The 17,941-nt window shown below is 34.1% G+C and overlaps 2 protein-coding genes across 3 annotated transcripts; both read left to right on the plus strand.

Annotated features, from left to right (window-relative positions):
• The first annotated feature begins 2,911 nt into the window (after positions 1–2,911).
• Positions 2,912–11,104, plus strand: LOC145559045 (diphthine--ammonia ligase-like). 2 transcript variants are annotated; one of them, XM_081620448.1, is made up of 13 exons: positions 2,912–3,293; positions 3,742–3,864; positions 3,992–4,063; positions 4,832–4,911; positions 5,768–5,993; positions 6,081–6,113; positions 6,800–6,882; positions 6,975–7,047; positions 7,356–7,701; positions 7,810–8,141; positions 9,116–9,453; positions 10,283–10,625; positions 10,773–11,104. In XM_081620448.1, the coding sequence occupies exons 2-13, from the start codon at positions 3,787–3,789 to the stop codon at positions 10,995–10,997; spliced, it is 2,229 nt and encodes a 742-aa protein (XP_081476574.1). In that variant the 5' UTR covers positions 2,912–3,293; positions 3,742–3,786; the 3' UTR covers positions 10,998–11,104. The 2 variants fall into 2 exon arrangements, with proteins under 2 accessions (XP_081476574.1, XP_081476575.1); XM_081620449.1 differs by lacking the exon at positions 2,912–3,293 and having other exon boundaries at positions 3,800–3,864; positions 4,832–4,939; positions 5,764–5,993.
• Positions 11,105–11,487: 383 nt separating this feature from the next.
• LOC145558087 (akuammiline synthase 2-like) lies at positions 11,488–12,935 on the plus strand. Its single transcript, XM_081619236.1, has 2 exons — positions 11,488–11,921; positions 12,407–12,935. Exons 1-2 carry the CDS (start codon positions 11,488–11,490, stop codon positions 12,933–12,935), a joined length of 963 nt encoding a protein of 320 aa, XP_081475362.1.
• The last annotated feature ends 5,006 nt before the right edge of the window (positions 12,936–17,941 follow it).

A 17,941-nucleotide genomic window follows, 5' to 3' on the forward strand; every position in this document is an offset into this window, starting at 1 on the left:
ATGTCTGCCACAACAGCAGATCTGAGACACCAGTTCTCAATTCGGTATGGCCGTTTACAACAATGAATTACAATGTTATTTTTTGTTTTGCCTATTGTTGTAGGTACTAATTAAACTAGCATTTAAAACTATTTCAAATATATGCATATGAGCATATATATTATTGACCAAAAAGGTAAATGTTTCATAATTCGTTGTAGACCTACTACACAAAAAACTATTCCTTTTATAAATAAGCTTAATGCTTATTATAGAAAAAAAAAAAATAGAAACAAAGGGGAAAAAAACTTATATTTACATAGATTTTTCAATGTTGGAAGGTACAATAATAGGTTTTAGACTTTAGTGCTTTATCCCTCTCTTATACTAAAAAAAAATGTTTAATGCACTAAAAAGTTCTCTATATCTGTTTTCGAAAAAAAAAAAAAGTTCTCTATATCTTTTTTTTTTTGAACTACGTTCTCTATATTGTATCTTTTAAATCACAAAAAAGAGTTGCGTGGACCTGGTCCACAATAATGTTATTATGGATTATTGTGGACCCAAGGTTTATACACACGCAACTGACTTTATATTGAACATAGTGACCCTTAGTTTTTATTTTTAACATAGTAACATTTATCAAAACTAGTATAACGTTTAATATTATTGTGAACTTAAAGTACAACGTTATGACCCTAATTTTAACACAGTGACCTTTATTATTCATATTAACCAGTATATAAAATATTTCATTAAAAAAATTAACCTCTTATAGCCTATATATTACCAAAAATGACTTTTATTTCAACATAGAGACCTTTTTTCTATTATAGTGACCCTTTTTTTACTAATAAAACAACCATAATTTCCTTAATGTTAGTGGTCTACAATAAATTAGTGTCAATCAGGTTCATTTAAGAATTTATATTTAAATCAATGTTAGATTTAGAAAGAAAAAGAAAAGGGTGTAAAAATAAAATCAATCGATGAGTGTTTCAAAAAAAATCACTAGAAGAGTTTATGGGCCCAATTCCTAGCATGAAGTGATTGGACCAAAGATTTGGGCTGCCCAATTTCATTATTGGGCTAGTACTAGCTACAAAACCTACCTTTCGTTGTAACAGAAAGGCCTTTTAGGCTGTTTGTTACTACACAAAACACAATTTCACACTAGGTCACTAGGTCCTATCAGTCCTATGAGGCTATGAGTCCTATGACCTTAAAAAAATATGGTGGTTAGAAAATAGGTAATTAATGAATAATGATACACATCAAGTGATCAAGGTGATTAACATGGTATTTCTCACTTGCCACACCTTCTCTTTCACACAAAATTGGTCCTATTCAATTCAATTGACTTATCTTAATGTGCACTTTGTATTAAAAATATTAACATATTAATACAATTACAATACTTTTTTTTTAAAGGAGAAGATATCTTGGCAAATCTGAATCTAATTTCCCGTGGCGTTTAGGTCAACCTAGTTTGGGTTTGTGCTTTAGCATACAATGTTAAACACAAGTACAATGCAAACCTATTTACTTACTCTCTCTATATCCTTTTTTTTTTTATATTTATTTTTTACTATTATTATTTTGTAAAACCATGTTCATTGTTTTTAGAAATAAAACAAAATTATGCAAATGGGTCTATGAGTAAGATTGTGGATATAAGAGATAGAGAAAGTAATAAGTGCAAAAAAGTTACCATATAAGATAATGGAGCCAAAAAAAAAAAAAACAAAAAAAGACAAGACAAACAAAAGGGATGAAAGGAGTTGGAAAAATCTGGATGACCTTTCAATTTCTAACCTGTTGCAAAATTGACTCATTTATCATACTTACATCCGTTTTCTTAGTTGACACTTATTCATTTTTAGGAAGTTTATTTTTAATTAACGCATTTTTTTTACTATGATTATACATTGCATTTATTAATCAAAAACTTTTGTATACATCCGGTTTACACTAATATTAGTATACATCGAGCAGTATAAGGGCAACTTTTAGCCAATTTTAGGGTAACTTTTTGTCTATGTTTGGGTAACTTTAAACATAATACAATTTTTATATAAATCAACAACAAGAAAAGTTTTATAAAGGTAATTTAATTACATTCAATCACTAATAATTGATTTTTAGTCATTTAAAATGCGATTCATTACTAATAAAGCATAGATAATTTTTATTTGAATTGGGTTACTTTAACGCATATTGGGGTAACTTTTATTCATTTCAAGGGTAACTTTTAATCACTTTAGCTTATCTTTATAATGGATGTACAATAAATATTGTACACCCGATTTTTTTAAAAGTTTGTGTTTATTAATACACCTCACTTGCTTTATTATCCTCTCTCACCTCCTTATATTAGCATTTTTTTTTACAAAATATAAACGAAGGAAGGATTTTAAATGATTCAAACATCCAAAATTCCAAACCACTAGAATCAAATTACCTGAAATCTAACACGAAGCCGACTCATCAACGTGAATTAATTAATAGATCTAGGAACTCATCCCTAAGAGCACTCACATTAGTGAGCAAAAAAATAATTGCTCATTCTCTCTCTAGCCACTTTCTCTCTCTTCCCAACCAAATTTGCTCATGAGCATTTTTGGTGAGGAAATTTTATCCCACTAGTGATCAAAAAATAATTGAATTGCTCATGAGCATATTTTCTTTTGCTCATTGATGTAGTAACATTTCTATCATTTTTGCTCCTCAATTTTGGATGAATGTTGGGTCCCACGACATTACTATTCATCATGAAATTTGCTCATCTTATGAGCAAATTGTGAAATGCTCATGAGCATTTTTCATTTTCCTCATTGATGTAGTACCATTTCTATCAAATTTGCTCACCACTTTTGCTCATGAGAAAAAAAATGCTCACTGATGTGAGTGCTCTAAAGACTTGAAATTCGAGTGTCTTGAAAGTACATAAAAATAGGAAAAAAAAAAAAAACTAAAATGACAAAAATACCCTTGATATTAAACCTCTCAAGTCTCTCCATTCTTACGCAGCGCCTCCATTAGATAATTACAGTTGCCGTCTTTTATTCTCCGTTCAATCTCTTCAACTTTCCTCTCCGGCGAACTCCCCGTCTCTCCGCCGCCGACGGCCGGAAAATCGACGTCGTCTTCGAACTTTTTGCGAAATTTAAGGTTAAAAAAAAATATTGGTACTAGGTTTACTCTAATAACTGTGACGGGATTAGAGATCCATAGAATTGGTCTCTCTGAGATTAGTGAGATATCCATTGAAGCGCAGTTGGCGTGAATCTAGTTGTTGTATCCCCCATTCTGAGGTAAGTTGTTTGTATTTGTTATCATCATATCAAATATCCCTATAATTATGAATCAAATTTGGTTGCTAATGTATTGTACAAAACTTTGATGTTAGGATTTAACTATGAAATCATAAAGAATATTACTATTTTGAAGTTTAAATTATTATTTAATTTCCTATTATTTTGCAACTGTTGAGTTAATGTTGTGATCTTATTATTTAATTTTTATAATAGGGTTGCTTTGTGTAATAGGTTATGTTGCTTGTGATTGATAATTGAATGTAAAAAGGATTATAATTTGGTTTATGTCACTTTCTAAATTTATATAATTTCCTGGAAATTTCTAGAGTGTCAATTTATGGTGGTTAATTTATAATTTTATGATTTTTTGGGGGAAAAAGATTTGATGTGTTCAACCTTGACTATGTATTGTATAGTTGATTATTGTGGTTATTCATTATTGTAGAGTGTAAACACATTGATTGCAATTGCATTAACCAAAAACCTCAAGATGAAGGTGGTTGCTTTGGTCAGCGGCGGCAAAGACAGTTGTTATGCCATGATGCAATGCATCCATTATGGCCATGAGGTGCTTTAACACTTTTATTTATTTATCTTAAGATACCTTATATCTGTTATGATTATGAATAACTGAGGAGTTATAATGATCAGATAATATGTATGTCGGGTTTAAATTTCTTGTCACTTTTATGTAGATCGTGGCCTTGGCTAATTTGATGCCCGTGGATGACTCAATCGATGAATTGGACAGCTATATGTATCAAACTGTATGTCTCCTCTTTCATTCTGTACTTGGGTTTTATGTTTTGTATTGCGACTTCATGCCACTGGATAAGCAGATTTGTATTCTCTTCCTAGGTTGGGTTTCACTTGGGTTTTATCTTTTGGATTAGATTAGACCTGGTTTGCTAACCTAGAATCTAAAAGGCCTAAAAGTTGAAGTCAATACAGTTATATTACTTTGTATATGGTCAAGATGATATATACTTCATTTATCATATGATTTTTAAGGCAGGGGATTGCTTTGGAGTTCGTTCAACTATATTTTTAGTTTATTGGTATACAATATATTGTTTAGGATCTCTCTCTCTCTCGCTCTTTCCTTTTTTGTTTGTGTGTGTGTGTGTGTGTGTGTGTGTAGGGTTCGGGGGTTGGGTTGGTGTAGTAGAAGTGTTTTTCGATTTGACTACAAAGAATAAGGAATTGAGCTACTTTTCCTCCCTTCTTCTGTGCCCCCTTCTTTCATCCTCTCTCTTTTTCGTGCTTTATATCCTTATTCTTTCTTTGTTCCCTGGATAAGACTGGATCACCTGGTTTGCATTAATTTTGTGGTAGAACCTTTGTTTCGTAATCACTACCGTGAGTTCCATCATCACCTAAGAATATACTTCTATGATTTTTCCAAATGTCATAAGATTCTTTAATTTTCTAACATGGAATTCTCTTTCTTAGTTGGTTCTTATAGAATCAGAATTTACTAAAAGGTTGTTATCTAATTCCTGACATCTCTTTGATTCTTGGATAAATGGTTGTAGGTGGGGCATCAAATTGTTGTCAGCTATGCAAAATGCATGGGATTACCACTATTCAGAAGGCGATTACAAGGATCCACCAGGCAAGCTCTTTAAACAGGATTGCTTTTGGTAACTTAATCATCTTTTTTCTTCGTGCTCTTAGCTAAAGTACTCTCTTCGTTGGCTAATAGGCAATGTTTTACTTTGTTTTATTTGAGAATCTTGAAAACGGCCTTATTGTCATTTAATTATCCTCTTTCCATGTTAAAATCTATGTGTATACCTGTATATCTGCAGTTCTGCATGTTTATAAAAGGGGTATCAATCAACAAACACGCAAACAAAAGGGGTGCTTGTGTGTGCAAGATTCCCATTTCTGCTCCATGTATCCACTGTGCCGTTTTGATTTTTTTTTGGACAGAAACGCTGTTAATCGTGTCTCACTGTCTCGGAGGCTTCTAGAATCTAGAATATAGACTTTGTTTTAGCTATTCTATTACTCCGTTTATATATATCTGTATATATAAATTGAACTCTGGATGTACAACTTAAGTAGAAAAATCTTTTTGTTACTTTTTACTTGTACTTTCTCTTATAATGCATTGTTTCTGACAGTTGTGGATCCATTCTGGGTTGCTGTTTTTCTTGGTGATTGAACATTGGTGTTTCTTTTTCTTGTGAAATGCTGAAAGTCAATATTGAGGTTTCAGATGAATATTTTGCACTTACTGTGAGTTTGGAGTAACTTGTTTCTCTCTGTAAGGTGTTTGTATTTTTCAAACAAACATTATATGACTCTGTGTATCATGTAGATCATTCTTGTAACTTCTTTAAAGCACCATTGTCTGTCTTACGTGCAACCAAGAAATATAAAGGATAAATAATTTTTTTCATTACTGCAGTGGTTGATAGATGATGGAAGCAACTCTAAATTGCTATAGTTTGTGACTTAGACAGGCACCATGAACTTAATTACAAAATGACTCCTGGCGATGAAGTTGAAGATATGTTTCTTTTATTAAACGAAGTGAAGAGGCAAATACCCGCTATTGCAGCAGTTTCTTCAGGTGCAATAGCATCAGACTATCAGAGGCTACGAGTTGAAAGCGTGTGTTCACGATTAGGACTTGTGTCTTTATCTTATTTGTGGAAACAAGAGCAGTCACTGCTCTTTCAAGAAATGGTAACTTGTGATAGCCGATACATTTTGAAATTTTTTCATAAATCTCAGCTCTGTTCTACCACTAATTTTTGTTTTGTGGTCCAATAGATATCAAGTGGGATCGTTGCTATCATAGTGAAGGTATGGTTTGCATATTCAAGTCTTTCTGAATAATGTCATCTTGTAACATACTGGAAACAGTTGAAATATTTTGGATTCAGAGTGCTAAGAATTTTTGTTCTATTTCAAATTATACCTATCAATGAGAGTATTAGTTGAAATGTCATTATTTAATATTTTGTAGGAAATGTTCCATAACTGATTCAATTGACGATGTTTCATACAAAGATGACGTTAGTTCTAACATACTAGTGTACATCATTAATGATACTAGTCATTGAAAAGTACATATGCATTAGCTATTACCTGTAAGTACCCAAGAGGTTTGATTCTTTTGGCAAGCAAATTGATCACAGATTTACAGTAGTCCTTGTCGAGGGTCTAGGTTAAATTACGATTTCATTATCAGGGTTTCATTACTTCTAAAAATGAGATTTATGACTATATGTTGTGAGAAACTTTCACTTATTTCACAATATTGTGAGAATTTGTTGAAAGTGATCTCCGATTGAAGTGCTATGTTTACATACTTTATTTAAGCCTTTTTTGTGGTTTTATGATTCTGACTCTGTTGCCTTGACTCAAAGGCATCAAAGCTTTATGGCCCTTTGCCTCCAAATACAAAGCTTGTCAATTTGTTTATTTTGGAAATACAAGGAAAAGTTTGGCGCGTATGTAATGCTAGTTCGATCTGTTCACATTTGTAGGTTGCAGCTATTGGATTGCACCCTGCAAAGCACTTGGGAAAGGAGCTAGCTGATTTGCAGTCCCATCTTCATCATTTGAATGGGTATATATTCAACTTGACTACTTTTCTCATATTTTTTTCTTGATTGTACTAATATAAACTATGATTCACGACTTCACTGTACGTTTTGGTAGCTTGTATGGATCTAATGTATGTGGTGAAGGAGGGGAGTATGAAACGTTGACCCTTGATTGTCCCCTATTTAAGGTAATATGGTATTTTCCACAATTCTTTTTGTCAATAACGATAATTACTACTTGGCAGTACGCAGTACAGCATCATTTAAACAGGAATTTATTCCCCTACTTTGAATTAGTGCCATCTATGCTTACTACCTAGTATATTCATTGCCTGAAGACTGGCAATTGGTTTGCATTTGTGTTTTATACATTGCTTTCGGAGCATTCCTCTTGTCTTTTCCTTTCCCATCGCCATTATCTTGATTTATAACATCCTTGACTTAAAAAAATTCAAGTATGCAAAACTTATGGGCTTTCTTTTTTTGAAATTTACAGTTTGCTCGAATTGTGCTGGATGATTTTCAAGTTATATTGCACTCTCCAGATTCCATAGCTCCTGTTGGGGTTCTTCATCCTTTGGCTTTTCATTTAGAACCAAAGGGATTGTCTACAGATTCAAGTGACAGCAATCTTAGTAATGGGATATCTTTGGAGGATATGGATGGTGTCTATGAAATTCAGGGAGATAACACATTGTTACCTGCAGACCCAAGCCAGTTTTCTGACTCTCTTTCTGATGTGATTGCAAATACTTCTTATCATCTGCAAATGTCAAAAATAGACAGGGGGGATACTTTCTCCATCTGTTGCTGGTTGCAAGATTTGCACAGATTATCGACTGGTAAATGATGCTGTGCATATGATAAGATGGTCCTGTTTTTAAAAAAAATTGTGTAGGACATTTTTGTCGTGAAATTTAATTATTCTCCTATTGCATTTCCAATGTTAGGTTTGCAGACTGATCTCAAAGTTGTTTTATCCCATCTTGAATCACAACTCATGCAATGTGGTTTTAGTTGGGAGGATGTGCTCTATATTCATATGTATATTGCTGATATGAATGAGTTTGCTGTGGCAAATGAAACATATGTGAGCTATATCACCCAAGAAAAATGCCGATTAGGTGTTCCATCACGCAGCACAGTAGAGTTGCCTTTATTGCAAGCAGGGCTAGGGAAAGCGTATGTTGAAGTTTTGGTGTCACGGGACAAAACTAAAAATGTTCTACATGTACAAAGCATTTCACGATGGGCACCTAGTTGTATAGGGCCCTACAGTCAGGTAAAGTGTTTATATGTATTCCTGTATTCAGGTTATTTCTAAAGAGAGATTGATTTCATAACTGAGAGGACCTAAGTAGACCTAAAATAGAGCTGAATTGATCTGGGTTTCTTTCTTTTTTTGAACTACTCTTGTGGCTTGCCCAATCTGTCTATAAAGTTTTTTTTTTTTTTAGATTTGGGAATTATGACTTTGACTGCTTATTTACACCAGTGGCTGTTATAAAATCATGATATTCATGGTTTAGGAATTTAGGATTATTAACCAACTTCATATTTTATGTTCCCAAAACTATTGTGTATCCCATTTTGACAAATTAAAAGATTTGCCTCAAGATATCCTAACAAGTAACCACTGAAAACCAAAAAGAAGTAGACAAACTTGTTGATTGTAATTTGTATTAGACATGTCTGATGCTTGGTCACTGTCCAATTCATTCTTTCTAGTTCCCTTTATTTAATTACACTTGAGGATTTTAATATTCTGGCAGATAAACTAAATAGCTAATTGCTTTCAGTTACCATTCTGAACGTGCTTCGTGTAGACGTGTAACACTTGTAGAGAGTGTCAGTCTGTCAGATTTGAACACTGGTTGTTTAGAATTGGTCCCAACTCCCAAGGACTCCCAACCAATGATCTATAGTTAGAAAGCATGAAATTCTCAAGAGATGTCATTTTCAGTTTGGTACACACGCTCAACCTTTTTTTTCCCCCTCAATCCTTGTGGGATGTAATGACTTGTTCTAGGTAGTTTCCATCGCATTTGAAATTTAAACCTTTTCAATTATCTGAAGAGCAACACAAACCCAGTTTCCCAACGCTTCTCCCCCCCCCCCCCCCCCCCCCCCCCCTTCCTCCCACTCTTCCCCTTCTCTCTCCCTTTCCCTCCTTTTCTATCTAAATACTTAGATATATCTTCTATGAGCTTTCTGCCCATGATGAACAATTGTGTTTTATGTTCTGATCTCTTTTAGGCAACCTTACATCATGGAATACTTCATATGGCTGGGCAACTTGGTCTTGACCCTCCAACAATGACCCTTTGTGATGATGGCATTATTTCAGAGCTGGATCAAGCATTGTTGAATAGCGAAGCGATTGCTGATAGCTTTCGTTGTTCAATATCTTCCTCTGCAATTTCATTCGTTGTTTACTGTTCAATACAAACTGTATCCTTGAATAGGGCTGATATGCAGGACAAGTGGGAAGGATTTCTTGAGCAGTTAAAGAAACTTCATTCAGCTAAAAGAAGTGGATTTAAAGTATTTGATCCAATTCTTTTGTTTGTCCTCGTCCCTCAATTGCCGAAGAGGTGCTTTCCCTATATCATTGTCTGGTCCTACATTCATTTTGAGCTGTTTCAAATTGGCTATACTATATATGTCGAATATCACTGTCATCAATGTATTGCTCTACTAATTATCTGTACTCACTAGATGTTTGTTATTCTTCTTTATCTGTTTTAAATTCAACCTGATTTCAGCATATGGAGTATGTAGTTACTCACTATTGCATCTCTGTCGACTTTCTATATAGTCCTGGTCTTCATGTTCTAAAGTTTGTTTTTCTTAAACGCCATTGGTCAAAGATATGGCTGTGGTTGTCAATGAACAGAGAACGGCCTGGGACCTGGGGAACGTGGGAGGCCTAATCAGTGCTCTCGCTGAACCTATTTTGGTATGTGTCCCAATTTAGGAGTAAAGGATTCTTATTTAGCTACTTAAGTTGGTCTTTACAGAGTTGCAATGTCCTTCATAAAGTGTGCAATTTTCTTGCTTTTGCTCTGCCATATTCTTAGAGATTCCGGGTTATGCACTTATGCCTGAGACCAATTTTCATTGGAAAACTGGTCAGTTTTAATTTATTTAAGTTTATGCCTTCAATGTAGTACAGGTTAATATGCAAACATAGTTCTTGTTTTTTTTTTATTTTTAAACAGTAAAACTCTGCTCTTTCGATGTGCATGTAATAGCATCTATTTTCCTTTTTCGTTTCTGTGGGTGCGTATTTTATTCAATAACTCTGAAAAGACAGGAGTCCATGATGATAGCAAATGAAATAGCTTAACAATGCTGTGCAAGACTTGGCTCCACAAATTTTGGAATACTGATATATATACCTCTATTTTTTAAATATTGTAGAGCACTTGTTGAGGTAAAACCAACACTTTTCATTGTGGAGGATGATTCTGATACAGCAAGTGACACAGATCAACCAGATGCCAGTGATGCTACTCCACAAAGTTACTGGGGGTTTCAGGAGGATCCGTGGCATGAATCTTGCCTTCAAAAATGCGTTATGCTGAAACATATATGTGCAGTTATGCTAAGCATTACAAGTGAAAATATTGCAAAGATTTGCGATGACTCCCTGGTTTCCGAGCATTCCCTTTCCGAAGGACAAACTGAAAAGGTTGCAAAGTTCTGCATTTATCTTATCAACAAAATCCTCACCGAAAACATGTTTTCCTGGGAACATGCAATGGTAAGTCGATTCCCTATATTTTGGTTTCTTGTTTTCAGCTCTTTATTCTATTTTAGTGATGGTTTTTTTTTTTTTTTTTTTTTTTTTTTTTTTTTTTTTTTTTTGGGACTGTTTCTATGTTATATTTATACATCTCCTCTAATCCAGTACTTGAGGATTTACTTTCAAACTGGTTCTTTGGTGCAAATGGAGATGTTATCACTTACATTCAGCCAAGCATTCAAAGAATTCGGAAAGATCAACCCAAAGTTTAATAGTGGCCAAGCCGATCCCATTTTTAACCTCATTCCTGTCCTCGGCTCTGGGAGGTCAGCAATGTCTATAGATGCAGTATTGACATGTGAGTTGCTAGCTCAGAAGCTTTCATCTTAGATTGGTGTAATCCTTATTTTCTAGAAAGACACAAGGTTTGGTTAATGAAATTATAAGTTAGTAGAAACAGAAAAACGAAATTGTTAGCCAGTTATTTTTTGTTCTTATTACTATCTCCATATTGTCTTTAATTTGTATGATTGTCTGAGAGATAGAACCATTATTAGCGTGGAGTTCCTCGTGGGCGCGCAGGCGGCAGCCAGCAGGCCCGGGTGGCGCATGCATTTCATATCTTATTTTCAAAAGATTTTATTTTGTAATTTAAATTTAAACACGTAGACAATAAGACATTACGTGTCTTGCTTAAATGAATCAAAATTAATTATAGTTATAAGGTATGTGAGATTCATGCAGACCTATATTATAAGGTATGTGACTGTGAGATTCATGCAGACTTAGATTATAATATATGTTCTTAAACCGTATATAATTTATACAGTATAAATATAAGTTCATCATTGTTAAAGTAAAACTAAGAAAGCAAAAGATAATGGAGTTGCAAGTAGAAATATTATCAAGGGAAACAATAAAACCAGCAATTTCAACTCCTCATTTAAAACACCACAAATTATCTCTACTAGACCAACTTTGCCCATTATATTATGTGGTTACCAATACATGTTATGCTCCTATTGAGGAATGTAATGAAGATCATAACACCATTATGTCCATTAATGATACTTTTGCTGCGCTAAAAGAGTCTCTAACCAAAGCATTGTCTCTATACTACCCTCTTGCCGGTAGACTTGCTCCTGATGAATCTTCCATCAACTGCAATGACGAAGGCATACCCTTTGTCGAAGCTCGTTGTGATTGCACTCTTTCGGCCTTCCTCCACGCTCTAAACCGCGTTGAATTTGTTTGGCGTTTCGTACCTAGCATCATCCCGCCTTCCGCTGATCTTTATCCGCAAACTACTTCCAGGTTCGTTTCACTATTTCATGCTTTCTTTGGTTAGGCCTTAGCTTAGTTATATACGCAGTATTCAGCTTCATTTACTTATTTGACTTTTTAATCATTGGCTCGTACTTCCACCGTTTCATATTAGTTGCCACATTTTTTTAACATGTTTGCAACACATACTTTTAAGTTTAATTTCTTTAATTATGTAATTGCAAAATTTATTAAATTTGATGTTTGAAAAATAGACATTTAGACAAACATAACATGACTCGACACAATTTTTTTCGTTGATACTAAATCACAAAGAGAAGTCAAAGTAATGCGAGCTGTGTATAAAGTCAAAAGTTGTCAAATAAAAAAACAAATGAATTACTCCCTCCGTTCTTAAATATAGTTTCAATTTGACGGCTGTAGAGCTAGTTCCAGTGGCGGTACAATGTATAAATGTATAAATATAGCTTGTATAATATATAAATGTATAATGTATAAATGTATAATGTATGTAGGTCATTGACGGCTGTAGAGCTAGTTCCACTGGCAGTACAAGTAACGGTCTTCAAATGTGGCGGGGTGTTAATTGGGACCAAGGGAATACACAAAATCCTTGATGCAACCTCATGTGGTAGTTTCTTGAAATGTTGGTCCGACTTTGCAAGAGGACATCAAGTAGTCAGTAAGCCAGAATTCGCCTCACCCGTGTCTCTATTTCCTCCGTGTACTTGGGCTGCTATATCGCCACCTAGGGAACCCATACCGTTATGGATATTGGATGGCAACAAGATGGATGGAACAGGATGGATCGTTAAGGTGTTTCACTTTAGTCGAGACTCGATATCGATTCTCCAAGCTAAGGCAAAGAGTCATCGCTTACTCAACCCAACCCGCCTTGAAGCTGTGTCTGGCTTCGTATGGAAACATGCTATGGTTGCCGCAGCCACTTCCAAAAACCAACGTTTCTTTGGTGAGTACTTCTATAATAAAAAAAAAACCATGTTCACCTCACCTTATTTTTTATTTGCTGCACTAGGAATCTAGGATTGTTTTTACGGAATTATAATTATTTTTGCAATTTAAATTATTTTATTGAATCGAAATTATTTTTACTAAACTTAAATCATTTAAACTGATTCTTTATTTTCCCCTTAAAAAAGCTGATTTTTTTACATCGGTTTTTGTTATAAGTTTGTTATAAGCTGATGTTAAAAATAAGATGTTTCCACTTTTTTTGCTGTCACTTTTCAAAATTATCACGATTTTAATAAGTTTGAATTCATTATATGACTTGGAAAAACAGAAATCCAAAAAATAGAAAATCACAGTAATGTCAAATAAATCAGGGTTTTGATTTTGATTATTGCAGGCCACAAGCTTCTAAACATGTTATTTTACCAATAATACTTGTATTATTTAACACAAACTTTGAGTTATTTTCTTAGATTCTGATTGGTTTTTTTTTTTTTTTTTTTTTTTTTTTTTTTTTTTTTTTTTTGTGGTAAATAAGAGAGTTTTATTGCACCAAAAATGGAATACACTCAAGTTTTCCAAAAATACAAGCTACATAGGCTGAGCAAACAGCCTAAAACAAACTCATACAGACAAAACATCTATACAACTCCCTATATAAGTAGATTTTCCGGCCACTCTCTATTCTGTACACTAAGCTTTACACTATTAACACTAAGAAGCCTAGCTTTCAGATTCCGTGTTAGAGCCTGTTCTCATTGACTGAACTCAGCTGAACTGAACTGAGCTGAGCTGAACTGAACTGAACTAAACTGAAATGAATATTTTATAAGAGAAGGAAATTAGGAGCTGAACTGAACTGAACTGAGCTGAACTGAACCTGAGGTGAGGTGAACTGAGCTGAACTGAACCTGAGGTGAGGTGAGGTGAGGTGAGCTGAGCTGAGCTGAGCTGAGCTGAGCTGAACTGAACTGAACTGGATTTCAACGTAAGAGAATATGCCCTTAGTTTGCTTTAAATTGATCATTTTTGTACTCAAAACCAATTTATGTGTATTCTCACTCATGTTGAGAGTATTAAATATTACATAAAAATTATTGTTAAGTGTATGAAATGTTCAAATTAACACAAGAGAGCTTTATATAACTAAATGATTGATGTTGAATATAAAATACAGCATGCATGTATAAAATAATTAACATGTGCTTACTTAAAAATAACATATTCGTAGTATATAAATTGATATATATAATAAGTTCACATCAAATAACATGAACGAATATAAAAAAAACAATATTCATGTATAAATTAACATGTACTTATTTAAAAAGGAAAATGCTAACGAATGCCCCGGGGGCGTTGGATAAGATAATTAAAAGTAGAAATATTAAATTAAAATTAACATTAATTACACAGATCGATGCGTGATTTTGTCATGATTTCCCAAATTAATATCACTTTAGGTAATTAGCAAGATCCATTTAAAAATATATATATATATATATATATATATATATAGAGGAAGACTCATGTAAGAACCCTCCTCTATATAAGAACCCAATCTTATATAAGAACCAGTCTTAACCCTTTATTTGTTTTGATCCAACCATCTAAAATGATCCCTTAGTAATGGCATTTCTGTAATTTTGAAGAGTTTGTATTTAGAACATAGAATAAAAATTTAGAACATAGGAAAATTTTTAGAACATAAGCAGAAAAAATTTAGAACATAAGCAAACAAAAATTTAGAACATAAGCAGAAAAAAGTTAGAACATAAAAAGCTTGATTTTCGATTTATGTTCGATTTTATATTTCCATGTTCTAAATTTTTTTTGTCTATGTTCAAAAAAAATTTGTCTATGTTCTAAACTTTTGCATATGTTCTAAACTAATATTGTGAGCCTATGTTCTAATTTTTTCCCCTATGCTCTAAAGTCATTTCCTATATTCTTAGTTTTTCGTGTATGTTCTAAATTTCTTTCTATGTTCTAAACCTATATTTTGAGCCTATGTTCTAAATTTATTCCCTATGTTCTAATTTTTTTTTCTATGTTCTAAATTTAGATTTATGCTTGATTTTCGATTTATGTTCAATTTTACATTTTCATGTTCTAAATTTATTTTTTTAATCTATGTTCTAAACTTTTTCCTATGTTCTAAACTTATATTGTGAGCCTATGTTCTAATTTTTTTCCCCTATGCTCTAAAATCATTTCCTATATTCTTAGTTTTTTCGTCGAACGATGATTAAGTTTTTTTTATATAGTTATTTATAAATATAGCCTATATAGGATTCGAACCTACATCATCTATGCAGTTTGCATAGTGCTCTACCACTTGAGCTAATAGGTTTTTGATATAGATCAACCCACTACCCTCCCATAGAAGTAGAGGAAAACGATCACATGTAGAAACTCAAATGCCTCCATTATTGCTAAAACAACCACCATAGCTCACACATTACCCAACACATACTATAGTACTACTAGGAAGTGTTATCAAGTAAATTACATCAGTCTGACAGAGGAAAATATACAGTTGGATGTTCATCCAGTGATTCCATTCCTATAAAATATTATGCAAATTTATCTGCTGCAAGTGCTAACCTAATATCTTACTATAATACTCTTATTTTTACATGAACTAACCTAAATGACTAAATTTGTGCAACTACCAGCAAATGCTTCATATTATTTGCAATCTCATATGAACTCTAATAATGAACTATCAAAACCAAACATTCTAGTATAATTGATCAAAATTTTGACAGCATTCTAATTTTACTCCTTTTTTATGATTCCTCTTTGATTGTAATGTCACATCGTATTATGAACGAATTGACAGCGATGGGTCGGGATGATAACTGATTTTATGTTGTCTCTGTTCTAGATGCTCTATTATTGAATTTTCTTCGGTACATTTTCCCATTGAATAATTCAGCAGCATTTAGCAATGCTTTTAAAACGTGGAATTATATATCGTAAAAATCAAAGATCCACCTCCATTATGATTATGTTGTCGGGTATCCATTAATTTAAACGTAGACATAATAGAATGAGTTTAGAACATAATTTTTTTAAAAAAAGAGTTTAGAACATTATCCATTAATTTAAACATAGAACATAATAGAATGAGTTTAGAACATAATTTTAAAAAAAAAAAAAAAAAAAAAAAAAAGAGTCTAGAACATTATACAAGCCTGTTCGAAATTGACAGAAAACAAACAACAAAAATCGAACAAAATAATTCGAACATAAATTGAACTAATTAAATCGAACAAAATCGAACAAAAATCAAAATATTAGCAAAATCGAACTAAAATCAAGCAAAATTCGAACTAAAATCGAGCAAAAATCGAACAAAATAATCGAACAAAAATCGAACTAAAATTGAACCCTAAATTCGAACACTAAAGCCGCAAAAATCGAACCCTAAATTCGAGCCCTAAATTTTCAAAAATCGAACTCAAAAAAATCGAAAAGAAAAACAAAATCCACTTGAACATCATGCTAATTTCATAGAAATTTAAACAAAATCGAGAAGAAAAACATACAAAATCGGCTTTAACTCATGCAAAATTCATGAAAATCAAATCGCAAAAATCAAAATCGCCAATTTGCAAACATCATGCGATTGAAAGCACAAAATCGACTTGAATATCATGTGAAATTCATAAAATTAGAACAAAATCAAAGAAAAACGTACCTGATTTGAGCAATTTAGGTTGTTTTGCAGCAATTTGGGCTAGATTTTGAGATTTGAGGAGAGAGAAAGTAAAGAGGATTGAAAGTTTGAGGAGAGAGAAAAGTATGAACGTTTGGGGAGGGTTTTGGGGGAGTTTTTTTTTTGTTTTAATCTTGACCGCTCATCCTAACTAATCCTACGGATGAGATTGTTTCTTATGTTTTGGGTGTTTTTGTCCCTCGGGAGAGTTACAACACGAAGACTGATCCGGGGTGAGCTGTACCTGCAAAACAAACGGAGACACCAGTTGGGTGGTGCTCCGCCTCCGACGCACAAGTTAGAAACTTGAAGGGAGAAAAAAGGTGCGAAAATTTAGGTAGGGATCTGCTCGGATTCCAAGCTCAGGATGTCTCTATCAAAGAGTAATTGTGTAATAAATGATAAAACGTGTCCTCAAAATGAGGGACATCTCCCTATTTATAGGGTCTTTGGGAATTGTGCCCCTGATTAGGTTACTGAACCCTAATCATTGGTGGGCTGCGCCGTTTGGCGGCATTCTCGGGATTTGGGCCTGAAGGCCGCCCTTTCCCTTGATTTCTGGAAGGACACGTGTCGAACAGGAATTGGTCCAGTTTGAACCAATCTGGGGCTGACACGTGTCACCCTCTGATTGGGCCACGTGGCAGGGTAAAATTACCCTAAACATTTGCCCCTCACAGATGTGACGTGGCACGCCACGTGGCATCTGACACATGTCACGCTCCGGTTGGCGGTAATTTTACCGTTACAGAGTAACCGTTCACCTTCCGGGTAAATTACGGAAATGCCCCCAAATTTACCCTTTATATATAGCCGTTTTACCCTCACAATTTTGTACGTTTACAAAAATTTCTTAGAGAGAAAAACTTTGAGAGAGCAGAAGTCACTTGTTTGAGTCAGACGTGAGCAAGAAAGTTTTTTCTTCAGCAATACAGTCGGTCCCGCCTACGTTCAGATACCAAATCAAAAGGTACCGTCTCTGTCTCTCTCAGCTCTTTTCTTTTTTCACCGCTTGTACATATTTCTTGCAATAAATGGATGCATCACCAACACACACGGCACAGCCTAGGTTAGAGTCCAGCCGGTCACCAGGGACGGCTGAGTCTAGGACTGGGAGTGCCGGCTCGGGGTGTTGGGACCACCCTTTGCCATGGATTCCGACCAGTTATGTGTCTGTGCAGGACACCATGGCTCGGACAATGCAGACGGCCACTGATCCAAATTATAGAAGCGAAGGCTCAGGCGGCCAAACGCCTGAGGGAGAATCGTCTGGTCAGGGAGACCAGACGGCTCTGGAGAGATCCCCTCCGCGCGCCCCTTCAACCCCTGCTGACTCTTTCTTGGAAGAGTGGGA

Source organism: Chenopodium album, chromosome 9 (genome assembly GCF_948465745.1).
Source record: "Chenopodium album chromosome 9, dcCheAlbu1.1, whole genome shotgun sequence".
In the NCBI taxonomy this organism is placed as follows: domain Eukaryota; kingdom Viridiplantae; phylum Streptophyta; class Magnoliopsida; order Caryophyllales; family Amaranthaceae; genus Chenopodium; species Chenopodium album.

Excerpts from the sequence above, each read along its gene's own strand:
- LOC145558087 (XM_081619236.1), top strand. The coding sequence starts at position 11,488 with ATGGAGTTGCAAGTAGAAATATTATCAAGGGAAACAATAAAACCAGCA. Across the intron at positions 11,922-12,406 it reads TATCCGCAAACTACTTCCAG|GTCATTGACGGCTGTAGAGC; the intron begins GTTCGTTTCACT and ends TAATGTATGTAG.
- LOC145559045 (XM_081620448.1), top strand. The coding sequence starts at position 3,787 with ATGAAGGTGGTTGCTTTGGTCAGCGGCGGCAAAGACAGTTGTTATGCC. Across the intron at positions 3,865-3,991 it reads GCATCCATTATGGCCATGAG|ATCGTGGCCTTGGCTAATTT; the intron begins GTGCTTTAACAC and ends ACTTTTATGTAG. Across the intron at positions 8,142-9,115 it reads GTATAGGGCCCTACAGTCAG|GCAACCTTACATCATGGAAT; the intron begins GTAAAGTGTTTA and ends GATCTCTTTTAG.